The sequence below is a fragment of the Caretta caretta genome, chromosome 1, assembly GCF_965140235.1.
Source record: "Caretta caretta isolate rCarCar2 chromosome 1, rCarCar1.hap1, whole genome shotgun sequence".
NCBI lineage: Eukaryota > Metazoa > Chordata > Testudines > Cheloniidae > Caretta > Caretta caretta.
In genome coordinates, this window is record NC_134206.1 from 107979160 (window position 1) to 108006649 (window position 27490).

The window sequence follows — 27490 nt, forward strand, 5'->3', positions numbered from 1 at the left end:
CAAAAAGCTGTATACTTGAAATTAAGTTTTCCATTTTCTGCCAAAACCCAATCACTTTCAGCTGGAAATGAATATATTTTGATGCATTGCCCTGTCAGAATTACAGTTTGGCTGCCTCATGTCCCCATTCTCCTCTATTTGCTGGGTTCTCCAGCCAGGCTTCATCTCCCATAATGCAGTATGGCCACTGGAGTCCTGTGATGCAGTACCTCCCCTCACTGTGGTGTCTTATGTAAATATGGTGTAACTCCACTTTAATAAGCGGAATTACTTGATATATACACCAATATATCAGAGAGTACTGGTAAAATTTGGACAAACATGTAGAATTCACAATAATCGGTATAAACAGAGAACTGTTTCCTCTCAGTTTAGTACTAATAGTAGTTACAATGTACATTTCCCCAGTGCCTTCCTAATCTCTGGTTTAACAAGAGATCACACACTGTACATCAACGTTTCATCAAGTTTGATATTTGACACAGAGTAAAGCCTGTATCGATAAATTATTTTGTAAATTTCTATTACTCATTTTTCCTTCTTTTTACAATAGCTGTGTGTCAACATGATCAATGAGAAGATACACCAGTATATCAATGAAGTGCTTTTTCTACAAGAGGAAGCAGAATGTGTACAGGAGGGAGTTACTATGGAAACAACATATTCTCCTGGTAACCATACAAAAGCCTTGGACTTTTTCTTTCAGGTAGTTTTCAAACCCATTTACACACCATTTATATTTATACACATGCTCTGTGTGTTAGGCTAATAAAAATCCAGGCTAGCAGTTCCTGATTTAGGTGTCTCTAGAGAAGGTGACAGGGACAAAGAGTTCATAGAAGGAGGCCTTCATAACTGCCCTGTGCACCAGTATGGGGGAAAGGTGTTTGGCAGAGGTTAACTGCCTATGCTGATCCACTGGACCCCACATGTAGGGTCTATATAGCAGTCCCTAGATACTACCACAGAACTCTGACTCCTGTTGTGACCATGGAGATTTCTTCTATCCTTGGAATTGATTTCTGGAGTATGATTTCTATGAAATAGCATAATCTCTTTCTGTTTTCTTAAGAGATTAGTGATAATCACAATTTTAGAGTAAATCAAATGTGAATCTTTGCATTTTTTGTAGATCTGATGTGCTTAGCAGACTTTAACCAAAAGTTTTTTTTTATAGCGATACACAATTCTGTTTAATAAACAAGACATTTTACTGTAAATGGAAGAATAGTATTCTGCCTATGAGTAAAAACAGAGAAATCTAAGATCATCCTTTTTTCATTTCAGAAGCCATCAGGTTTTTTGGCAATGCTGGATGAAGAAAGCCAATCCATTTGGTCAATAGAACAGAATCTTTCTAAACGCCTTCAATCGTACCTGGAAACCTCAGACACAAATGCAGTATATTCTTCCACAAAAGATGGAAATGGCAATGTTGCACCAAAGGATCAGAGTCCTTCCTTCACTGTTATGCATTACGCTGGACGGGTAAGTGAGTCGAGAGAAATGAGTAATTAATCATATAAGGCTAAGGGAAAGGGCAGTAAGGACAAAAGAGATTCTTCAAAGCTTCTGAACTAACAACTTCTGACAGCTAACAGAAAGAGCTGAGTCCATTACAAACAAATCAGTTTATCTGACAATACATTGTTAGAAAGCATCTAATACCTCAAAATTCATAGGCTGTCAAATAAATGATTTAGTTTGTACTCCTTTACATAGGTGCCGACTACGTAGGTGCTCCAGGGCTGGAGTACCCATGGAAAAAAAATAGTGGGTGCTCAGCACCCACTGGCAGCACCCTGATCAGCTCCTCCCCTCCCCCCAGCATCTCCCACCCACTGGTGGCCCCGCCGATCAGCTCTTTCCCTTCCCTCGCAGCACCTCCTGCCCTCCACAATCAGCTGTTCAGCGGTGTGCAGGAGGTGGGGTTGAGGAGGAGTGAGGGCGGGGCACACTGGAGGAGGGGATGGAACGGGGCTGGGCGAAGTGGGGCGGGGTGGAGGGTTGGGGTAAGGGGTGGAGTGGGGGCGGGGCCACGGGCGGAGGAGGGGTTGAGCCACTTAGAAAGACGATACCTCTGCTCCTTTATTTTCTCTTGATCTTTAATATGCCACAGTACAAGGTGATGATTGGTAGGGCCACTATGAGAATTTCTTGGCCCAAGAGAAGTTTTGAAAACCCTTACCGTGTTGCACAGGTCTAGATAAAAAAAGATACGATTCTTTTTGTGAAAATGTTCACCAAAATATGCATTCGATGAAGTGAGCTGTAGCTCATGAAAGCTTATGCTCAAATAAATTGGTTAGTCTCTAAGGTGCCACAAGTCCTTCTTTTCTTTTTGCAAAATATTGTGCTTTTTTTGAAATTTCACTCCGGCTGGTCAAAAAACAGGATGAATTTTTGGCAACTTTTGTGAAAAATACATCAATCACATTTTTTCCAACCAAAAATCATAATTTGGAAAATTTTGACTGGCTTTGAAATCCAGTACTCTTTCTCCCTCTTCTTACATTAATTCTCTTCCTTCATCTCTGTCTGCACACTGTCCCTCTGTCCCAACAATCAAAATCAGATTTTTTTTAAAAAAGTCCAGGCACTATTCTGACAGTGGGACAATAACTCTTCTCTTTTTGCAGATATGGAAAATATGTTTTATACTCCTTTATGTTTTCTCTTGGTATTTAATATGCCACAGTACAAGATGGCGATGTACAGGGCCAATATGAGAATTTCTTGGCCCAAAGGAAATTTCAAAAATCCTTCTTCAGGCTCATTCTGATATGCTGCTGATGCTCTGTGCTCTGAATGTAGTGTATAGAATCAATGGTTTAAACCATACAGTCATTATCTAGTCAAAACTCCAAATGAAATCATCATGTAAGGACACAGAATAAGAATTGCAGGATTTTGTCCTTCTGTCTAATTAGATTGGCCTTTTCTCTCTCTCTCCCTTTCTTGCCATTGATGCTGCAAACCCATCTGCTCATGGAACTCCCATAGCAGTTTCACGGCTTGCAGGTTCAGGCCCTATGTTTAAAGATAGTCTTTATAAACTACATTCGTGTATGTAGAGTGTGTGTGTGAGTGTGTGTGTGTGTGTGTGTAGATATATAAGCTTTATGTCCTAGGTTTTATATGCCCTGTGTTATATCAGACAACTATGCCCTAGGTTCTTTCCTTTTTGGACAGGGAGAAGACAGGAAAGATAAGCTTGGTACACAGCCAAGTTGATCAATGATAAAAACTGATCAAAACCTCAATTTCACTATAATTGGTTAGGTTACCTGTACAATCATGGTTAACTGGGATATCAGATTACTGTACTTAATTACAAATGATGTTGAATAGATAACTCTTAGAACGTATATACTATATTGTGCGTGCATCTCCCCCCCCCACCCCCCGAAGAGAAATGTAGCTTTTCACCAAGAGTGCATAACACATAACTCTTCATCATGCCAGGTAGTTAGAGCAACATTCTCCTGCAGTACTGCTCAGTGTAGCAAACATATTGGGCTTAGATAGTGTGGAGATATGTGCTATATAACTATGATAGCTAGGTAGATTGCATGACACAGTGTTCTATTGTAACGATAAAGGTATGTGAGAATAGTGCTAGAATGCTGCCGCACCCCAGAACAATATACAAGTTGGCATGAAAGAGCAGCAGTGAAGCAGTTAAGGAATGAAAATTAAACTCATAACAAGAACAATAAGCACGTTGAAAAAACCACATGGGGGCAGGGGGAGGGAGGAACGTGCTTGTGGAATCCTCTTACAAAACACTCAATAGGACCATTAATTAAGATCAAAGCCTCAGGTACCTAGTTCCAAAACTTAGGATTTGAGTGGTAAATGGTATACCTTTCATTCATTTGTGTTTTCTCCTTAGAATTTCATTTTATTAAAGAGACTTTGGTTTGACCTTTCCCCGGTACCATTAATGATGTTTAATCTAAAGTATGAACAATGGGCCACTGCCTCTGCTGATGTAACTCCCCAGAGCTCCATTAAACTCAGTGGAGATACTCTAGGGTGTACACCAGCTAAGCAGCTGGCCCCGTGTGTGCAAGACTTGACAAGCTGTTGATAGAATCCTGACTGAGGGTAAGAGGCTCTTGTCTTGCAAAGAGAGAAAGATCCTTTTGAAATGTTAAAGCTTCCCTATTTGAATAGTGATTGAGCATTTTTCAAAAATAAATTTGCATTTTTCATTTCTCGTGGGATCATTATGTCACTATCATAGGGTATCATTTCTACGAACAGAAGAATAGTTGTTTAATAAGTAAGTACATAAAATGCAGATTTTTCCAAACTAACATAGCCTAATGGGTTCATTTAAAAAATAGAACACCCTCTCTTCCACACTCCCCCAGGAATTTTTTAGGGATTTTACATTTGCTGATGCTGTTCTTCAGCTTCCGTTGTTACTATATTTTGTTAAGTGCTTTATGGTGTAAATTGCTAGCAAATCAGACCTTTAAATATATCAGGTTTTATTGGAAATCCAAAATAAGAATTTCATACAAAAAAGTATCAGAATAGTTTGGCAGGCTTTGATAGCCCTTGTTATAGTCTTCAATTAAATGTGTCTGAAGTAAATGAAGTGTAAAGCAACACTTGGATGATGCATTGACTTTGGAGATCCCGACATGTAAAATAAGGGGGCCTGATTCTGATTTCACTTATACCAGTTTTACTCTGATGTAACTCCCTTAACTTCAATGAAGTTTCTCATGATTGACATGCGTGTAAATGACAGGTGAATTAGGCTCAGAGGGTAGAAAATGAATGATCAGTATAAAGGCATTTGATAATTGAATATGGCGCTTTCAACTCTAAGGTTACCCATTTAAATTCAGTCAGTGTGTCTAGAACCATTGTGTGTTTAGTAGAAAGTTACAGTGGGTACAAGTCTGTTGAACAATAGAAGGCAGACAGCCTGATGTCCTCAGGTGGCTCAAATTATTGTAGCCACATATTTTTTAGTCAGAGTGAAATGGCTTCTTCACATCCCGTGGTACAGAACAAACAAATGGCGCTAACACTTCAACCTGGCCCTCACGGGGAATCGTTATGACCGGGGGCCCTAGGTGGCAGGTGGCTTGGCAGCCCTGGTGCCAGAAATTCTGAGTTCTTTTCTTGGTTTATGCATTCAGTGTATTTGTTGTGAGACTGTCGGGCTGATTTCAGTGAAGAAAACATTGCCGGATGCTACAAGGGTATTGACAGATGCGTGTCTGATATTGCAGAAAAAAGTGCAGAAGCAACCACCTATAATAATACAATATAAAATTACATTTGTTCATTTATTTGATTTGCGGGGGAGAGGGGGAGTCTGTTAGCCTTGCTGATGGAAGTGATTTTTTTAGGGCGAAAGGATAGTATTCCATTTCTGAACATTTGCCAGGGCTCAAAATATCTTTTATTATAAATGGTGTTAACGTACCAGTAAGTAAATCTGAAATATATCATCCTAGTACTGTGCTAACAGCCACATCTTAAACCATCAGAGATATTTAATATACTGATACTTGAGAGATTCTATCAGCATGTTATCCATGTTATCTGAACAATTTGTCATTATAGCTCAAGCTTTATGCAGCCTAAATTTATGAACACATTAACAAATTTGATACACCTCTTGATATTACATACCTTACCACAGTTTTGACCTACAGAATTGTAATAAACTGATCAGACCAAAAGACCAGCTTCTTTGTTCTTTAAAGCTGTTTACATAATGTCCTTTTAGTGCAGATCAATGTCTGTTCAATTTCCCAAGTATGCGTGTGTCAAAAATACCTCTCTCAACTGTCAACTCACCTTCACCAATGGGAGCCTTGTCTGAGACAGTTTTACAGCCCAGGAAGACTCTGAAACTGAACCTTTAAATCAAAAGACCAGATAGAGGGATTAATCAATAGGGAAGCTTTTATTTTCTTTATTTTTTCCCCAGGCTGAATCCCCAGACATAAAAATCAAATCAGTCTACTCTAAGTTATACCTGAGCCACTAAAGGTTATTTGACAAAGATGTTCTCTTTCACAGAGAGAAGTTAGTTGTGTTTTTTTATATCAGACCTGGTTTTGGAGGTTCATTTACAGGTCTTCCCCCCCCCCGCAAAAATAAAAAGAATCCCCACAAAACCCCTAGCCAATTTTTGCTGCTAAATAGATTTTCCTCTTCATGGTCTATTATTTCTATCAGCGTGTTAGAATAAATCATCATAGACTACATGAAGAATGTTCACTTAACAAGGTTTAGGTTCTAGAAAGAAAACTAAAGAGATTGATAGGTTCAAGCTTTTAAGTGATCTGTTTCATCAAAGACTTGATAGCTTCTTTTAACTACATCTTTATGTTCTGGCAGGAAAGTAATAAATAAAGTACCAATGAGGGCCCAGTGTGTTGATATCTGCACTCAGTGTGTTCATTTAAATTATACAAAATGATAAATGTCTTTTTTACCATTAACTGAATTTAAATGTTTTAACTGCAAATTAAGATTAGTGTCTACATTTTAAATGTCTTGCAGAGTATCATGGTGAGATGCTTTATCAGCATGAAATGTTAAATTAATTTTACATAATGTGGATAACCAACCACAACAATGTAATACTAGCAAAACAATGCAAAATATGTTTATTACACTATATCTCATTATTAAAAGTCAGTCATTATTTTAACTGATTTGAATGCAGATGCACTTTGAGTCAGATCAAAGTTCAAATCCTGATCTTGTTTCCCAATTATCTTTGGGGTTCTGGTTTGAGTCCATCAAAGGCCTGAGTCATAAATTCAGATATGTACTTTCCCTACATTTTTAAAGGGGCTAGTTCCCAGGTTCTGCTTTGGCCTTTATTGATTCTGTGGCACTAAAAATAGTGAAAACCTTTAAGGGTAGACTAACTGGGTTGTAGAAAATAAAGAAAGAAAAAAAACCCTCCCCTCTGAACTTAACCCACTTTAAAACATAAACTCAACCCAAACATTTCTTTTTACTGAAACCAGATGTCATGTGGTACTGTACATATGACTGTTTTTAATTTATATTGTTTTGCACCCAACGGCCCCAAACAGGGTCTCATCCCCATTACTTTAGGTGCTGTTCAAATATGTAAGTAGAGATAGTCTCTGCACCAAAGAGTTTGAAATAAGATGCAACAAACAACTGTAATAAACAGTAGAAGGGAAGTGGGGAAGGTGAAAAGGTGTTACGAGGATAGGGGCATGCAGTTATGTAGATTAGCTATGTACACAGTTCAATGGTTCTGAACAGTTTACAGTTATTTTAAAAAACATTAGCTGTGCTTGACAATGATTCAGTGTAGTCATTTCTTGTAGGCATCACAGCAGAAGTTGATGCTGAGGAATGAATATGAAGAAGGAGTGGACTAATTTTTTATTAGTCTAGGGAGGATATTTCATGCATAAGGAGTATAGAAATTTGAAAGTGTAGAGATTTATGAGAGAAGTGGACCAATTGACATTCAAAGCTAGCAGCACTGTCCGAGTAGATGACTGACTGTACAAGGCTGGCAAAAAAGTAGAACATCTTTTTACTTATGAACTGAGCACATGTGAACTAGAATCACTGTGAGATAGTACATATGAAGCCCCATAAGACCACTTTTACAGAATCACTCTTTAGTGAGTTGAAGCACTGACTTAATTTACCATGGCAGCAAGAAAAAGTGTGGGTATATATATATATACACAACAATAAAAAAAAACCTGCAGCAGCAAGTCTCAGAGCCCAGGTCAACTGACTCAGTCATTCAGGGCTAGCACTGTGGGGTTAAGATATCAGTGTACACATGCAGGCTTTGATTGGAGCTCTGAAACCCGGAAAGGGGAGTGGGTCTCGGAGCCCAGTCTCTTACCTAAGCCCAAATGTCTGCACTTCAATTTTTAGCCCTGCAGCGCAAGCCCTGCAAGCCTGAGTCAGCAGACTGGGCTTTGAGACTTGCTATCACAGCGTTGTTTTTGCTATGTAGACATACTCTGTAAGGGAGAATAGTAATTTCAAGGTAATATAAGAGATGTCTTATTAAATAACAATCCATCATTTAGTACTGAATTAAATCAGTACCCCAGGTTCCCAAATTTGTTCACTTCTGTGCAGACATATAATGATAATTTATTATCTCCACCTGCTTTACTTACTATAACCATGGATAACAACTCTTCTTCTAATTTAGTTAAAGCCTAACATTCTCAATTAAGAAATGATGTTATGGATTTGTAAAATAAATTCTGTAAATTATTTTTCATGGACAAATATGCTGGAACATTTACGTTAAGAACACTAAAAGCATTTAATAGTGTACTTAAATTATACTAATAGTTTAGTAAATATACTGCTTGTTCATAAGAGGTGCCATTGGAGAATTACATTATATTGTCATAAAAAAAAAGAAATTGCACGCAGTTCTATTGTCAGGCCTTTTCTATGATTGTCAAATGATGTAATTAACATAACGTGTTATATAGATCCAAGTCATATAATCTTTTTTCATGAGTAATACAGGCAGGCAGTCCTTGACTTTATGACATTCGAGATACGTTTATAAATTGTCATCGTGTTTCGACTTTACAATGTCAGTTTTGACTTTATGATGCTCGATCCGACGTTGTTCCTACGGGAAATTCGAGTTACATTTTCGACTTAAGATGCGACTTTCAAGAACCAATTGTGTCATAAGTCTGAGGACTGTCTATGCAGCATTACATAATTGTCAAATGACCTAATCAAAGCAACTTATTTTACCGATCAGTATTACTAAGTGCCTAAGTACCATAAGAGCCTAAATTTCTTTGAATGACACTGGGACTGAGACTCTAAGTGTCTATGTAATATTAAAAATGGGACTTAAGCTCACATTAAGCACCTTTCAAAATTGTACCCAAGGTGTATTGTTAATGCAGGCCTTGCTTGCAGCCTTAGTCATGGTTTGGCATCTACTTACAATTGTTAGATATGAGAGAAATCATTTTAGCATTTTCAACATACATGTAATATGAGATGAAATATTAAAACTGATGTTAATGCAAAATTAAATTTGGAAATTTGAATACAGAAAATCAAGAAACACAAATGTTAAGGCTTCATTGAGAACCACTTTGTGTTCAGTTTACCCACCGGCATGTACAACTGTGTTCCAGGAGTAATGGATCCATCCGGAGGGAGGGAAGGTGGTGTTTGCATCACTGTCCTCCGCTTTGTTATGCATCCATCACATGTGGGTCTTTCCTTTTTCTCTCTTCCTCTACCTGGGGGAATAATAGTGTGTGACTGATTTTGTTTTGGTTGGGTTTTATATTTTGTAGGAGGTGGATGTCTGCAGCACTATGTGTTTTTCTTGTTGATCACTCAGTAAAAGAAGTGCATTTTGTCCTTGGAATAAAAAGTGGGGAGGTTTATTGTGGTTCTTAGATCCCGTAGGAGTTGCTCCTAGAGTCTTGGGCAGGCCACAAGAAGCTCTGTCTCCCGCACAGCAAAACTTTTCCTATGCAGTAGACAACTCCAATGTGCCAGAGGAGTGAAACTGTTGTCTGGGGTCCTCACCCCAGCACTTCTGGTGGTGCTTTAGATTATTGGCCCAGGCCTTTGAATTCCTTGAAGAATAGGACCAAGATCTTGAATTTGATCTACGTATCAATGGGGAACCAGTATAGTGACCAAAGGAGAGATTTGAAGTGCTCATGGTAACTTTTGTTGCTGAGGAGAAACACTGCTGTATTAGTTGCAATTTCCTAAGGTCTGTGAGTTTCATGTCCAGGGAGATTTCATTTCTGTAGTCCAGGTATGAGGTAACAAATATGTGATACCAGAGGCCTGTTGTGCAGTTCCATCACATAATGTACACACACAATATGGTCTTTTTCCAAAATCCACCCTTTTACTGGAGGTTATCTTTATTCTGTATCTTTAAAAATGTGACATAAGTAAAAAGAACCTGAAGCAGGACTGTATTCATAATTCTCTGTAGACTCCCACCTGTAAAGTGGAAATCATACTTACAATGTCCTAACTCACAGTGCTACTGTGAGGATTAACTAATGACTGTGAAGCACTTCGTAAATTTAAAATGCTGTAGCATGGATATAATCACTGGCGCAAGTTTTCTCTGTCCCTCCACCTAGCCTCAATGAGCTCATTGACTCGTTGGTTCTGATGAGTCGAACCTTGTCTGGCTGTCTAGCATGTCAACAGAATAACTCTGCATCTCCCCACAAGGTCTCAAAGCTACACACACACACACTTACTTACAATTACATGCAAAAGTACAAAAGATATTAACCATAGTGCTTTATTCAAACTGTTTCCTTCAAATGCAGCCTACGCGCTAGTCGTCAAGGGCATTTAACTCTGTGGAAAGCTTGAAAGCATAGCAACAAGCTGGTTTTGATCTGTTGGGACACAAAGAAATGATAGATATCAGTCAAAATCCTGAATCTGAATAATTTTAAGGTGAATGTATCTCAAAATCAGTTTGACTTCATTTCAACATGCTGTCATAAATATAAAGGGAAGGGTAAACCCCTTTGAAATCCCTCCTGGCCAGGGGAAAGCTCCTCTCACCTGTAAAGGGTTAAGAAGCTAAAGGTAACCTCGCTGGCACCTGACCAAAATGACCAATGAGGAGACAAGATACTTTCAAAAGCTGAGAGGAGGGAGAGAAACAAAGGGTCTGTGTCTGTCTGTATGCTGCTCTTGCCAGGGACAGAACAGGAATGGAGTCTTAGAACTTTTAGTAAGTAATCTAGCTAGGTATGTGTTAGATTATGATTTCTTTAAATGGCTGAGAAAAGAATTGTGCTGAATAGAATAACTATTTCTGTCTGTGTATCTTTTTTGTAACTTAAGGTTTTGCCTAGAGGGGTTCTCTATGTTTTTGAATCTAATTACCCTGTAAGATATCTACCATCCTGATTTTACAGGGGGGATTTCTTTATTTCTATTTACTTCTATTTTTTATTAAAAGTCTTCTTGTAAAAAACTGAATGCTTTTTCATTGTTCTCAGATCCAAGGGTTTGGGTCTGTGGTCACCTATGCAAATTGGTGAGGCTTTTTATCCAACAGTTCCCAGGAAAGGGGGGGTGCAAGTGTTGGGAGGATTGTTCATTGTTCTTAAGATCCAAGGGTCTGGGTCTGTAGTCACCTAGGCAAATTGGTGAGGCTTTTTACCAAACCTTGTCCAGGAAGTGGAGTGCAAGGTTTTGGGAAGTATTTTGGGGGGAAAGACGTGTCCAAACAGCTCTTCCCCAGTAACCAGTATTAGTTTGGTGGTGGTAGCGGCCAATCCAAGGACAAAGGGTGGAATATTTTGTACCTTGGGGAAGTTTTGACCTAAGCTGGTAAAGATAAGCTTAGGAGGTTTTTCATGCAGGTCCCCACATCTGTACCCTAGAGTTCAGAGTGGAGGAGGAACCTTGACACATGCTTTGCAGAGATGGAATAAATAAGGCCAAACTAATTCTAGTTAAAATTATTGGTGAGACTGGGGGAAGGGTAGAAACAGGGCTTGTCTGGTTGCAACCATAACTGTGCAGCTACAACTATAATTTTATATTTGACTTTACAGCTGAAAGATTTTTAAACGCAGTTTTAAACATTACTAATTATGCCATTATATTTGATTTCAGGTGACTTATGAAACTGTTGGAGCTATTGAAAAAAATAAGGATTCCCTTTCACAGAGTCTCCTATTTGTAATGAAAAGTAAGTGCTTTTTTGTTGTTCGAATGTGCCACATTATGCTTTAACTTTGTAATCAGTACCATAGTTTTATAAAATATGTCATCCATAATTTAATAATTGAAAGAAACGTTTCATTTTAAATACCAGAAATAATAATACTCTTACTACAGTATACATTGTATACAAGTTATTTTGAAGCCCAATCAAAACTTTAATTGAACAGGCTTTTAGCAGCTGTACATGTAAAACACATTTCTGTGACATTAAGGGTATGAATTTTGAAAAGATTTTTTATAAAGAATAATGAAAAAAACTAAGGTTTCTAAAGTTATACCAATTATAGCGCGATTTGTTTAATTATTAAAAATGACTCAAGAACTGCTACTAAAATGGCATTTTGTGGGTGTGCTTGTATTTTTCAGTAAATAGACACATACTGTGTCTAGGTGAGTAAAAGGATTCTGTAAATTTGGTTCAGTGTGCCTATCCTATAATTGTACATCTAGTAATAATTGTGTAGACATCCTTGTTTATTCATTACTGATTTATAATTAGACAGTTAAAAATTTCTTGTCATTTTATGTTTACCTTTGTATTTAAAAAAAATCCACTTTCCTCCGGGAAACTTGACAGTTTATCTTCCCGCAGATGTTATCTTTCTTTCCCTAAACCACTGCAGAGTATTTCAGCTAAAATATTATCTATTATATTTTATGCCACAGAAATAGAGGTCTTCTGTTGTAATATTTGCCTTCAGAATCAACACTGCTAGTAGAATATATTGACTTCCTAGCAATTATACAGTGAAATTAGCTAAACTCTCTGATAAAGTTATTGCTGCATTTCAAAGGCAAACAGTATTGACAAAAATCTGAGCCTTTAATAATATTATGGATGAAGAAAGAAATAAAGAATTGATCTCGAATATATTCCTATTGATTATAGTTTTAGCAATATTCTAGTTCTTTGTTGTTTGAACTTATTTTGTATTATACTATCCCATGTCCTGTATGATGATCTGCTGCTATACAGTGAGTATAAGAAATGTATTTAACATACAGTATATTTCAAAGGTAAAAGAGCGCGAACATTATTCCTTTCTATCATATAGTCTCTCCTTGCATTTTCATTACTACATTAGGGATCCAGTTGAGGCAGTCCTTTTATAGGGAAAACGGGGAAATTGGATTTGATATAAATTCTTGGAAATAGTTAATGTGAGTATATATAATTTAGAAGTCAAATATCAATAGATCCAACTCATTGAAGAGGTCTAAATGTAAAATTTTCTAAAGCACCTTCTTCTTATTTTCAAAAGTGACTTAGGCACTTAGGAGCCTAAATCCCATTGACTTTCAATGAAGCTTAGGCTCCTAAGGGCAGATTTACAAAGGTATTTAACCAGCTAAAGATGCAGATAAGTGCCTAGTGGGATTTCCAGAATTGCTTAAGTGAATTAAATGCCAACTCCCATTGACTTTCAGTGAGTCTTAGGCTCGTCAGACACACACACACACACACACTCCTAAGAGCCTAAGTCTCTTCTGAAAATGGAACTTAGGCTCCCAAATCACTTTGAGGCTTTTGAAAATTTTACCCTGCGCCTAAAATAACAAACACACAGAAACAAACACAAAGACTTGTTAGCATAGACTATGTTGATTCTAATTTTGGGGGACATCTTGTTACTGCTTCTGATGATGGCACTGGACACACCCTTATTTTACTGGGGCTACTGGTCATCCCCTTGGATCCCACTATGAACAGAGAGTCGTGTTGGTCTTACTGAGTCAAGGGAGTTGTTTTAGACTCTATTGCTCCTTAGATATATGATTACTGTTATGTTAATTGTAATAGTCTCTGAAACAAAAGGGAAACAGAGCCATTATCCTGTTAATTTACACAGGCTGTCACGAGTAAAGAGCAACCTCTAGAACAACTGCTTGTTATGCTAAATATTATGATTTTACTGTTACCTCATCTTTCCATTCCTCAATCGGACATCCTACTGCATGTCTGTCTGTTTCATCAACACGTTAGGTCTTGTTATAATCCTAGATTGTGAGTTCTTTTGGCAGTGGCTCCATTTTTATTTATTTATTTTTTCTTTGTTTGTATCGCACGTTCAACAATAGACTGCTGATTGGGTCTCCAACGTGCTACTGTAAAGCAAATAGCACATGATAATAAATATAGGGACTCTATCACCGTAGCATCTGAAAAGAAGTATTTAAATAAATAAAATAAATAACAGCAATGAGGGAAATTAATAAGAATTAGCAGTTAGTTTTTATTTTGGCATTCTACTATATATTTACATTCCTGTATAAACTATCCTCATGTCACTTTCTAAAATCTTAAACTAGATTTCTTGCAAAGCCCCGTCTTCTTGCTCCCCACCCACACACTGTCTTAAGAATTAATAATGCAATCATTTTCTAGCCTTCCATGTTAGTTCTGCAACCTGACCTGTCATTTGTCCCATGGAAGGACAACTGAGCTTTTATTCTAAATTTTCAACCCTCAGTCAGCTCACAGATTAATTTGGTGCTTAGTTTCCATTCCAAGCAAAGCCATTACCAAGTCTACCCAGCTGGCTTCTTTTCCTTATAGGAGAAATTTTAGAATATGAATCAACTCAGCCTGTGACTAGCATAACACTCACCAGCAGACGTTCACTGAAGTTCAGTTTTCATTGTTTCTTTGTCATATTTTGTTCATGTTTTGTCATGCCGACCCCCTTTATGGAACATCCTACACTTACCTGCTAAACCAGTACCCTCTTGTTTAAATCTCCCTTGAAAATTCATCTCTTCTGTGCTATCACAATAAGTGAGTCAAAAATAGATAGTACCTTTATTGCTCTTATTTGGTACGCATATTAAAAACCACCCTGAAGCTCTATAATATGCACATGTTTAAAATGAACAACTGTGAAATCAGGTTGCTACAACTCTCTCTTCTCTTTCCCATCCCTTATTGTTTATCACCCATCATAGTTTCTGGGTTAACTGCACCTTTGACACCTTCCTTCTCTTTGGTTTCCTCAAAGGCACACACTTAATGGTTCAGGCCCTACCTGTCACCTCTCTTGGGTAGAAATGTGTGTCTCTCTGCCTCCAGGAATTTAGGCTTACAGTCGCTCTGCTTCTCACAGTGATTTCCCCAGCAGATCTGACCAGAGTTCAGCACGTGTGGTTTGCTCTTTCTCCAGGGGTTGCAACAGTGTACTCCAGCTACTAGCCAATCTTCACAAAGCATACTACATTTATTCTTGGGGCAAAAGCATCACAGAGAAAACATAAAAAACAAGAAATGGTTCTACACACATGGTAAAAGTTTATCAGAGGTCACCCACCTCTAACATAGGTGTCTGGTAGGAGCCCATCTTTCAAACCTCTCAATAGGTTTGCTCTTTGGATATCAAGTTTCAGATCAAGAACAAAAACAATCTTGGACGGTTCAGGTGGTTCTTTATACAGTTTAGGCCTTTAATCTCTGGCCTCCTGTAACAGGCCCTTTTTCTGGGACCAAAGCTTCAAAAGCTTGGTTTTGGCATAACTGTTGTTGATAAATTTTGCATTAAGCATCACCCAGGGATTTCCCAGGAAACCAATTAACCCAGGATCACACTTATTGTCTAAAAAGTTCATGCCTTTCTGGCACCTTTCAGTATAATAGTCTTTTCAGGATTGTCTGCTTCCCAGGTCTCACATCTGTCACAACTCCCACTTTTGTTATGTCAGATTATTTTTCTTTGTCTCAGATACAGTGTCTTCATCTGACTTTTGTGAAATGCCTAGCATACATATGGATGCTACAAAATATCGTACCATTTTTATAGCATATGTTCATTTTACGCTATTTAAGTCACATAGGTGCAAGCTACAGTAACTAAATAGGAGTCCAGAATATAGCAAAACATCCAAAATAATCATCACCCAAACACTGAAGTTTAGACAGACCTGTAACACTAAATCCTAAACTTTATTTGGTGTTGCTTAGTGCCCCCCCTCAGTTCAATTTAAGCATATTTTGACTTAAGTACATTTTAAAACCATCACTGATGACTGACAACCTGGACAATTGAATGCCACTGGACTTGGATCAGAATAACAATGCATAAATGCAGAACTTAATAGGCTGTTCATCTGAAACAGTTTATGCATCGTCTTGTTTAATACTGTCTCCTGCTGTGTGTGTCCTGTTCCTTTCACTGTGTATGTGATTTTCTCACCTGTATCTTATCTCTGTGCATTAATTTTCTTTTTCTCCCAGCTAGTGAAAATATAGTCATCAATCAGTTGTTCCAGTCTAAACTGACACAGACAGGATCCCTTGTCCCTCCATATCATTCTCTTAAAATTAGAGGATCCAAAGCAGCCTTGCTCAATAAGAAAACATCAGTAACCTACACAAGAGGAGAAGCAAAGAAATATATGGAGCTCAGTAAGGTAGGAGTTTGGAACTTTTTTTCACCCTTGAAGGACACTAGAGCAACACCTTTCTTCATTGTCTATAATGTCCAATAAAACTGGGTATTTCAGAAAGCCCCATACATTCCAGGCAACATTCTACATTTTACTTATTGAAATAATCAGGCACACTATTCTGATTCCAAAGCAACTAAGGAAACTATACAATATTATTCTTGATTGAAGGATCTCTGAAATCTACTGTCTTCCCTGGACAATATAGCAGTGAGTTCAATATTACAGCCAATAAAATTATTATGTGGAACACTGGATGCTTCATCTATGTGGCTGTCATAATGAATGTAAAATAACTTAAGGGACAGTAAACTTGGAGGGATAAATTCATCTTCCTTAATCTGTTGGTATTCATCACTTGAGAGGTTTATGGCTGACAAGCAATAATTTAATGTTCATGCATACATGTGGTATATTGGTTAAACTCTCATTCTCTGCCTGATTGTTGATACCATAAAAATTAAAGATGAACAGAACAGTAGACAATGTTAAGGTATGGTTGGACTTGGCAGGAGAACTGTGTAGTGTAGGCCTTTGTATATATCAATATAAATTTATTGAGCTGAAATTAAAATCCCTCAGTATCGGAATTGGTCTTCACTTCCATTACCTGATTTCAGCCAAAACTAAAAACACAAAAGGAAACCACAACAATTGGGAGGCTGTCCAGAACAATCAATTGTTCAATTGCAACAGTGTGCCTTGCAGGACAACATTTTGTCTTCCTCACTGAATCAAAATATTTTGTAAAGTTATTGCCATTTTATAATAGTGAAAATCAATGAAAACAAATTATGTTGAAGGGTTTAGTGGACCTAAGAACTTGGAGCATTACCTTTAAATAGAAGTCACATAATTGCTAAATCTAAGTTTGATGCTATCATGGTATATTATCTCTATCTAGAAAAGCAGGAAAGGTGTTCCCCAAACGGGAGCAGGTGTATCACTAGGCCTATTGAGTTGCACAGTTTTGTCTTTTGACATACAGCTGTAAAAACTCAATTCCAGCCCCAGGATTACAGAGTTTGCTATCACATCTATTTGTGGGAAGATCTATGCATGTAACGCCAATTAATACTAAGGGGAGTATTTCATATAAATGCCCCTGGAAATGAGTATGACAACAGTTTACTCCTACTCTCAGTAAAGTCAATAGCAATGTGGCCATTGACTTCAGTGGTGCTGGTTTGAACCCTAGACCCTTAAGAATGTGTTATCATACCATAATCTCCTCCTTTTTTCCAACACATAGCCTACAGAATCTATGCAGGGAGAGTATTACTTAATTATTATTCAGAATAACTGGGCATAGGAGTTATCTGTATCCATTAATTCATTATTATTTAGAATAACTGGGCACAGGAGTTATCTGTCTCCTTACAAACAAAATTACCCCATTTTGAAAGCCGTAACCACAACATCTTTCTTAAGTTTATCATGGGGGTGAGGGTGGTGGGCTTAGAGAGCAGAAGAGGCCATGCAGGAGAAGGGAAGAGGGAATGCTCATAAGGTTTTATTAACTGGAGAGGGGTGATTTCCTCATGTGTTTGGGAGGGCTTTGGCAGCTGTTTGAGACTTGTTTCATTACAGTAGGCAGTGGGAAGAGATGAGCTAGGAGGTGTTCATGTGTGGGAATGGATAGTCCTGGGAGATGTAATGCAGATAGGAATGGTTAGAAGTGCCCATGCCACTGACTGGTAGAAGGAAATATGGGTGGGTTGTGGTTTGGGAGGAGAGGAGGGGTAGTAGGAGGTGATATTTTTAGTTAGGTGATGTCTTTTGAGGTGTGTTAGTTGTGATTCCCATTCCCCTGCTGCTTCCCACTTCCTCTCTGCCTTAAAGCTCATTTCGGACTTAGCTCTTTCACAGGCTTAGCTAATTTCCTATGTTTCTAAACACGCCCACTCACCTGCCTATATCTGTATGCCCACAGGCAACATTTCCTCATTGATTTGGAGCAGGCTACCACAAAATGAGTTTGGGGACATCTGTGAAAGTCATGTGCTCCTTTGCAGCATTATCTGTGGTGTTGGTGAAGAGGATAGTGCACCAGTCCAGTACACAATTGGATCTGAAATCAGGTCATAATTCTGGAATGCACAGTAGGTCATGGTAGACCTGATGTCTGCTCATCCTCCTCCCAGTGGGGCTACAAACAAATTTATTCTACAGACTGAAGGCTGTGAAACTCCTACAGGTTGTGTGGCCTCCTGGCACAGAAGAGACAAATAAGGCCAAAATAGGAAGTTATTATTCATACTCTCACAACTCTCATGTACTCACATCAGTTCTTCTCCTTCTAGCCCCTTAGTAGCTTCCTGATGCAGACTTTTTTGGCCTTGCTCTACACACTGACCTTTCCCTTGCATAGATCAGCCTTACAGCAGCTTTTATGAACCGGAAGACTAAATATACAGTATTTGACTAGCTAAAGCTTTTTTTATCACTGTTGACTCTTCATTCTTACTTTTCCAGATTGTTTTGCTTCATTTAACTGTTGGTCTGCAAATAGAATCATAGAAATACAGGCTGAAATAGACCTCAAGAGGTCATCAAGTCCAGTCCCCCTGCACTGAGACAGGACCAAGTAAACCTAGACCATCCATATGCAAGAAACCCCACTGTAGGCATATTTGGGATAAATACACCATTTACAATGTTGTTGGGATTTAAAACTTTAAAATTTGTGGAAGTAGAAACATATTGTAGGTTTCTCCTTCTAACAGTAATTATGGAGATAGACACCCGCATTTTCTCTTGTAGATCTGACAGAGGTGCAAGATTTTCAAATATAAAACATTCTTGTCAAAGCCAAATTTGGTGTCTGTGAAGAGCTGAAAGGAGATTTATAGTGTATATGGAGAATTAAGACATAATTTGATACAACCCTTATTTCTGAATCCAAAGCAGAAACTGTTCAAGATTAGGATAGTTTTGATAAAACTCATCTTCTGTTCCTGCCTCCCTATTCTCCAGTAGCCCTAACCCCAGAGGGAGGAAGCAAAGCCATGGGTGTAACACAACAGACTGGGAGTTAAGCAACCAGAATTTTGTTCCTGGCTTTGCTACTGAATCAGTGAGTGAACTTGAGCTAGTCACTTAATTTGTGTGTGTGCCACAGTTTCCCTTATCTGTAAAACTGAGATGACGCCTGCATAAAATTGAGTTAATTATCCACATTTCTAAACCATTTTAAGATCTATGGATGAAAAACATTATAAAAGTGCTAAGTGTTGTTATTAAGAGATCAGGGCTCTACAGACCTCCAGTCTCTATGTGAGGATGGAGATGATTTTTTTTTCAAATCTTGTTCCACTCTGTGTGAGATTTAAAACAGTAAACAGCTGCAGTGTCCAGCACGGTAATTAAGTTGTGGGGCAATGCAATTCTTCTATAAACGGGGTTTGACCTGGATGTGTTTAGATGAGTATGTACACATGCATTTTGGTACAACTGGATAGTATGGGAGTTGGCTAGAACATACCAACTCTGAGACAAAGGGAGTTATGGGCCAAGTGGACAAGAAAAATAGAAATGAAAGAGGGTCAAAGGATAAAAGATTGTCACAGATATGTATAAGTATCCATGGATGTGAATAAGTATCTTAATTTCTATATTCTTGGTGAAATATTAGGGAAAGTCTACAATTAAAATGCTTCAGTGGCGCAGCTACATTGGTGCAGCTGCGCTGCTGTAGCATGTCAGTGAAGATGCTACTATGCTGACAGGAGAGCTTCTGCCATCAGCATAGTTATTCCAGCTCCACAAGAAGCATTAGCTATGTCAATGGGAGAAACCCTCCATAGCACTGTCTGCATGGGGAGTTAGGTCGGCAAAACTGTGTCGCTCAGGGGTGTGGATTTTTCACAACCCAGAGCAACATAGTCATATTGATGTAAGTTTCTAGTGTAGACCTGGCATTAGAACAGAGGTTCCCAAACTTGGTTTGCAGCTTGTTCAGGGTAAGCCCCTGGCGGGCCGCGAGACGCTTTGTTTACCTGAGCGTCTGCAGGTATGGCTGCTCGCAGCTCCCAGTGGCCGCGGTTCGCCATTCCCAGCCAATGGGAGCTGCGGGAAGTGGTGGCCCAGCCCACGCCGTTTCCCTGGGCCACCACTTCCCGCAGCTCCCATTGGCTGGGAACGGCGAACCGCGGCCACTGGGAGCTGCGAGCAGCCATACCTGCAGACGCTCAGGTAAACAAAGTGTCTCGTGGCCCATCAGGGGCTAACCCTGAACAAGCCGCGAACAAAGTTTGGGAACCCCTGCATTAGAATCTAGTTGTCTGCCAGTTCTAATTTAGAAACCTCAACAGAAGAAGCCAGCTTCTTGCGGCTCTTCTTAAGATAATTCATCTTTACAGTATTCTCTCAAAGATACAAAGTGGACACTATTAAAAGGTTTTGTTTTCCCTGCTTCTTCGTAGATATTACTGGTCCTGGTGGTACAGGAAATACCTGCTCATACTAATCATATTTTACATGATTTTTAAAAAAGAAATGTTTTAACTAATTTCACCTTGCAACAGGAGAAAAAATAATCCAGACATGAATATTGGGACTTTTTCATTCATAATTTACCATTATCCCTGGGAATTGTTGATTGCATACACACAGCCATTCAAAAACCATCTAGTGATGAAGGAGGTCTTTGCAGAAAGAAGTATTATGATATGCAATTTGTATGTTATGCTAAATCTAGAAGCTCTGATGCCATAACAAAATTTTTACTTTGCCTCATTCTGAGAAGGAATGATTTTACATATGCACACATACTCATCTTCAGTGTAACAGTACATTTACAAGCTGTCTTCAAATGGAATTTTGCACATACAATCGTACATGTCCACTTTTGAAATCAAAACTTTATTAATAGCCTTGGTTGTGCAGTTTTCTGTGGACATTTAGCTATTCTCCTGGGTATTTTTGAAAATCTAGCCTCAAGTGATTTGTTGCTATATGACATGATTCAAACACAGCTTTATATTTGCCTCTATTAGTGAACTGCCTTACCAGGGAAAATTATAATACTTTGCCTGTATTGGGAAAACAATATTCTGTGTACACTTTTTTCACCCACAGTTGTTGAAAAAGAAAGGAACTTCCACATTTCTTCAGAGACTGGAACGAGGGGGCCCACTCACTCTGGCCACACAGCTCAGGGTTAGTAAATGTTTGCTGGACAAAGATGTATAGAAGAGTTTTAAGCACAAAATGAAACTACAGATTACAAGGACAAGCAGAAATATTATTTGCCTGAGTATGCAATTTATGCATTCAGGTCAAGCTTTTTAAGAAAATTATGTGATACACGTTTTTTTAAAAAAGGTAGATATGTCTTATGTTATACAACTCTTTCACTTCTGACAAATGACTGTTTGAGAATCTGTTGGGTTTTATTTCTCTCCACAGAAATCACTCTCAGATATTACTGGAAAGCTTCAGAACTGCACACCTCATTCTGTTCATTGTATCAAACCCAATAACTCTAAGCTGCCAGACTCTTTTGATAATTTTTACGTGTCTGCCCAGCTGCAGTATATTGGTGTCCTAGAGATGGTGAAAATCATACGGCATGGTTATCCAGTACGCCTCTCTTTCACTGACTTCTTGTCAAGGTAAATTCTTTTGAGTTTGATAAAAGCTTTTTATTACCTACAGCACAGTGCCTTCTGTCATATTGTGTAAATGTTTACACTGTTGTTTTGTTGATGAGCCTTTCAGATTTTCTTTAGAGAAAAATTACTTGAGCTGGCATAGAGCAGAGTTCTTTAAATTGAAGGAACCATGCACATGATGCATAGATAAATCTTATTTATGAACTACTGACTGATCAAATATGTAAATGATTGAACTGTAGTAGCATCACTATATAGCGTAAAACATTAGCATAGTACCTCCATGTAATTTCTGTTTTAAATTGGTTAAAAAGAGGAAATGGTCACATCACTTTCATCATCATTTTCTAGTTTGTTATTGGGGCTCTTGTGAGATCTAGTATTCATATCTCAAGTGCTGGTTTATTTTGGTGCTCAGTGTGGTTGGGGGTTACAAGTTAATTTATGGGGGTTACATAAATCCACATTTCATTGCTGCTATCAGGAAAAAAAGGGAATATTTGAAAAGGTGTGGCAAAGGGGAGGAAAGCAGAAATGTACCAACACTTTTGGGGCCAAGCCATCACTTTTCTTCCTCCCTTTTAGTCATTGGTTTTTGTATATTTCTGTTTCTGTTACATTTTCACAAACTTCTTTTAATACTGCAGCAAGATTAAACTGAATGTGGTCTGATCAAAAGACATACAAGAAAAGAAATTTGACATCTTTTCATATGTTTAGGTAGCATATTATTTCTTACTCAGAGAAGGGAGTACATTTAAAATCATTATTTTGAAACAATTATTTTGATTACAGTAACTGCTAGTTTGAGGATACTCTGCAAGCTCACCAAATAGGAGAAAAAACAGCCCATCCCTACTCTTCTGCAGAAAGGTGCTGCCTGCTAACCTCAGTGTTACCAACCTGCTGTGCGGGATGGGGGGCACTGAGGGAGAGGGAGCCGCTACTGAGTGCATGGAGTACATGTCACAGGCCCATGCTTAATCTTCTTTGCATGCTTTGCGCTGTCCTATTGTATTTTATTTTTTTGGAAATTGGAGGAGGAACATAAGCTCCTTAGATCAGACCTTGGTCTTCATCTACCTTGCTAAAGTGTCATGTGTATTTGTCATCATTTGCATTTGTACCAAATCACCCTTGTAATATCCTTGGTATCCATGGATAAGGCTGTGATTTAGTCACAGAGGCCATGGATTTAGTCACGGAATCCATGACTTCCAAACACCTCTGTGACTTCAGCCAGTGCCGGCTGGGAGCTGCAGGGAGCTGGGGGGTACCCCTGCAGCTCCTGATCACTGTAAATGGCAGGAGGATCCCCACAGCTCCTGGCCACCCAGCTGCTGCTGGTGGCATGGGGGACCCGGCAGCAAAGGGAATCCCCCGACCCCGTGGGCAGCAGGGAGGACCCAGTGGCAGGGGAAATTCCTATTGCTCCCAGCCACCACAGGTGGCAAAAGGGACCCCCATCTCTGCTGGCCACCATGGAGGGTAGGGTAAATCACCAGAGCTCCCGACCATGGCAGGTGGCAAGGGGGATCCCCACTATTCCCGACCCTGCGGGCAGCAGGGGGGACCTGGTGGGAGGGGGAATCCCTGCTGCTCCCAGCCACCCCCGGCAGCAAGAGGGACCCCTGCTGCTCCAGCTACCACGGAGGGCAGGGGGAATCCCCAGAGCTCCTGACCACAGCGGGTGGCAGAGAGGATCCCTGGAAGCTCCCAGCCACAGCTGGAAGCAGAGGGCATCCCCAGAACTCTGGGCTGCCATGGGAGGCAAAGGGGAGCCCCTCAGCTTGGAGCCACCAGCAGAGAGGGACCCTGTAGCTCCCAGCTCTGCTCTTCCCGCCTGCCCCCACCCCCCGGCTACCCATTTTGTCATGGGTATTTTTAGTAAAAGTCATGGGCAGGTCACAGGCTTCCATGGTTTTTTCATTATTGCCCATGACCTGTCCGTGACTTTTACTAAAAATATTGGTGACAAAAACTTAGCCTTATCCATGGGGAAATACTTACCTCTCCATATCTACAGGATTCTTTATTCTGGCTATTTTCCTACTTAGCATGGGACAGGTAGCTCTATGATTTTGGTCCCTCTGGGCAACAATAGTGGATTGGGGTGCAATCTGGGATGGTGTTAGACCTCTAGGACCAGCTCCAGAGCACGCTCATTCTTCTATGGAAGGGTTTTACTGCATTGCCATTGGATCAGAATGTTGGGAAGGCATCTAGGCCTCTGTGTGCAACTGGCCTCAACTTCGTCTGCAATGGGTTTAAAGGTGCATATATCGGATCACAAATGTGTGTTCTCCTTCATGTTGTAGGAGGTAAAAATCAACTTGTTATATCTAACTAGGGCACTCTTAATCCAAAATAAATATCTATATACACTTGAGGCTTGCACTTAAATAACTAAAGTTGTGAATTACAACCAATGTAGCTATTGGTTCCAGTTTCTGTGCAGAGAAGCCCAGTATGTCTGCAGCTTTTAAGGAACCAGGCTGAGAATTTGGGGGAAAAGCCTTCTGTTCTACATTGGGGTACAGTGTAAGCATCCTATGTAAAAGAAGGATAAGGGGCTGGAAGAGGCCTTGAGAAATGCTGGAGATTTGTTGGTTGCCACCCTACAAAGCCACAATAACTAGGTTGTAATGATTGGTTGATAGGCCTAAAAGCAAACATTTTAACTGGACACGTCAAACTCAAGAAGATCTGTCATTCTCAGAGGCCAAAGGAATGAGAAATTAACACATCCCCTACCTTCACTCTTAAAGAGTGCATGCAGTGACTCTTTGATTGGCTGAGTTGTAATGAATACAGTTGTGTGTTCAGCAGCAATTGTTACCAAATGGAGGGATTCTCCTTCCTCCAAGGCTGAATCTGATATCTCTACAGTGCTCCCAGCCTTTGCCAGTCCAAGGAGCAAAGGATAATTGTAGTAGATCTCAAAGAACTTTACAAAAAAAGTAATTGAGGGAAGGGTCCCAACTTGATGGTATATCACACTGCTGCTTAGACCACTTATTCAGCCCCATTTTAGGGGGACTATTTTTTATGTTTTATTTAATTTTTTTTTGTTAGTCTCTAGTAATGTAACCTGGGTGATATGTCCAGGATAAATAATTGGTTAAATGGTAAGTTTAAAAAGTGAATGCTTTTCTAAGGGCAAATAAATTGGTTGATTGAATGAAGTAGTGGCCTTTGTGGAAAAGGAATGGTGTAACAGGACAAACGGGTATCATATTAGCAAGAAGGTACTGTTCAATTTTTCTGGGCTGCATTTAGGTTAATTTGTTTTATTGTTTATTAACTACAAATAAATATAAGTAGTCTCCAATGTATGTGATGAGTCGTTCTGTAATTTTTTTTTTTTGACTGAAGAAAGGACATTGTTAAGGAAAGGTTGCTCTACACAAGAACACTGCTTCCTGAGCAATGATACTTCAGTCATTAGCTGTAATACTATTATTTTTTTGGCTTAATCACTTCAGCTTCTGGAATATAGAATTAAAAGTTACCTGTTAATAAACTAGTGAATCACCAAGGACCACTGACCTGGACAGAAATCTTCTGGAAGTTCTGGTTAAGTGGAAGTAGTGCCAGTTACTGCCAATGAATATGTAATAAAAATGTGAATGAATAAGGTCAGATACTATTAAATGCTGTGAAAACAGCACAGGTATAATTGTCAAATGATAAATATGATTACTGTGGGATCTGCCAACTCTTGCTGCAGTAGTTCTGCTGAACGTGCCTGCAGTGTTGGCTTAGTTTCTAAAGCGTATCAAGCAGCATGCAGTAAAAAAAAATATGTGCCTACAATTTATTTAAAACTTTTGAAAAATTATATCCACATCTTCTGCTTTAACCTCTTAAGAATTTGCACATCTTGGGCTAGATTTTGAAATCCTAGCCTCCCTTTTTATGCCTGCACAGTCAATGTCATACAGACATCAAAGTACCTGATTTGTAAGCAAAAATCTGCTATGCAGAAGAAATCTATAATCTTTTCACTAATGTATTTTTCTGCTGGAAAGAAAACAAACAGCAACAGAAGTAAAAAAGAGACTGTGTTCACACAGCCCTCCCAAATCACTGTACTTTCTAGTTTTTGCATTAACAATCACATCGTACCATACAGCTTACGGACAGATGTTGTCCAACCAGACTTTCACTCGGAACTGAGTAACAGACTTGATGTTTGCTGGTCTCCTATGCAACTGCAGAACATACATAATATCCAAGAACCACTAGAGTAGAATCACAGGGACAAAAACCTTTGAGGCACTGAAAGAGTCCAGTCATGTTAGCAGCACTCCCTAGGCCCAAACCTCTCTGTATCAATTAATGAAATGGAAGCTGGCTGAGCTTCGTGTCATTCACCTCACTTGGTGCTCAAGGAAAACCTGTAAAAGCCATTTGGGATATAAATGTTTTAAAATAGTGATGATGTTCAAGGACCTATCCAAAGTAATGAGCCAACCTTATGTTTCTTTCTCACTGAGGCAGAAGGATACAGCTGTTAAAGTACGTTCAGCTAGGATGAGGCAGTAACATGCTCCTGTTTTCTCATTAATTATTTGAAACCAGTTTATTATGGCCCCATTTTTCTCAAATTATTTTCTAAAATGACATTTTGCAGCTTGGATTAGAAAATTAAAGATTTAACAAATTTAATAAAATTAAAGCTAAAAGGGAACCTCCCTTCCCCAGGTACAAATTTTATGTGGCACTTTTGTAGCCTAATACAAGCCTGGGTGAGCTCCCCCTTGTGGACATTTGCCAGGCTTTGTACTGGACATGAATTGTTCTTTACAAATCCATGTTGACTGCTACTTATCACATTACCTTCTAGCTGCTTACAAACTGATGGTTTGTTATTTGTTCCATTATCTTTCTGGGTGCCAAAGTTAAGAAATCCCTGCCTCTGCTTCTTCACTTCTCCAAGAGGCCTTTGGGATTTGGTCAGTGTCTTTTCACAGTTCCAGAACTCAGTTCTCCTCTTCCTCCTACCCATTCTTGACTATTTCTGCTTCTGATCTCTTTACTCCAAAATAGCCTCTGAGACAGTCTCCCTTCTATAAATTGCAATCCCCTTTTTCAAGAGACTATCCTCAGGTGATCTTAGTTGGGAAGAATGGATTCTTCAAATAGTGTCCCTAGGGGTGCTTCACTTCACATGTGCTGTGTGCCTTTGATGGGAGATATTCATTAGCAGTGTCCATTTAGCCCACGCCTGCACTGCTGGTATCCTCATGCCCCACAACAATGCTACATCAGGCTGTGTGAGTGAATGCCCTCAGTTCCTTCTCAACCACCTTGGCCTGAGGTGGAGCTTAGCATGCCCACATTGTAGCTTGGCTGCTTGCTGACTTAGATCTAACTTTGTTTATTTTAGGTTAGCTAGTTAGTTCGTAGTAGTAGTTAGTTAGCTACTGGTTATTTGAGAAACTGTTTTATTTCTTTTGGGGAAATCCTCTCTGTGAGGGGCATGGCTGGTTCACCAGGGTTTAAATGTTGCCTCTTGTGTAAAGAGGCTATCCTAGTCAGCGACGGACACTCTATGTGCATTTGCTGATCAGGAAGTTGCATGTCTCACAGAAGTAACTTCTAATTAGCCCTCAAATCCAGGGCACAGAAGAACTGGGAAATCAAGCTACAACTGTTAAAGATGGAGTGCT

General features: G+C 39.2%; 1 protein-coding gene across 13 annotated transcripts in view; it reads left to right on the forward strand.

The window, feature by feature from the left end:
- The window catches only part of MYO16 (myosin XVI), a 602174-nt gene that overhangs the window by 462112 nt on the left and 112572 nt on the right, over nucleotides 1-27490 (forward strand). For all 13 annotated transcript variants that reach the window (XM_075129773.1, XM_075129766.1, XM_048854910.2 and 10 more), the window contains 6 exons: nucleotides 554-706; nucleotides 1288-1488; nucleotides 11656-11731; nucleotides 15989-16164; nucleotides 21280-21360; nucleotides 21610-21815. In XM_075129773.1, coding sequence (XP_074985874.1) covers nucleotides 554-706; nucleotides 1288-1488; nucleotides 11656-11731; nucleotides 15989-16164; nucleotides 21280-21360; nucleotides 21610-21815 — 893 coding nt within the window. The remainder of the gene's footprint in view (nucleotides 1-553; nucleotides 707-1287; nucleotides 1489-11655; nucleotides 11732-15988; nucleotides 16165-21279; nucleotides 21361-21609; nucleotides 21816-27490) is intronic.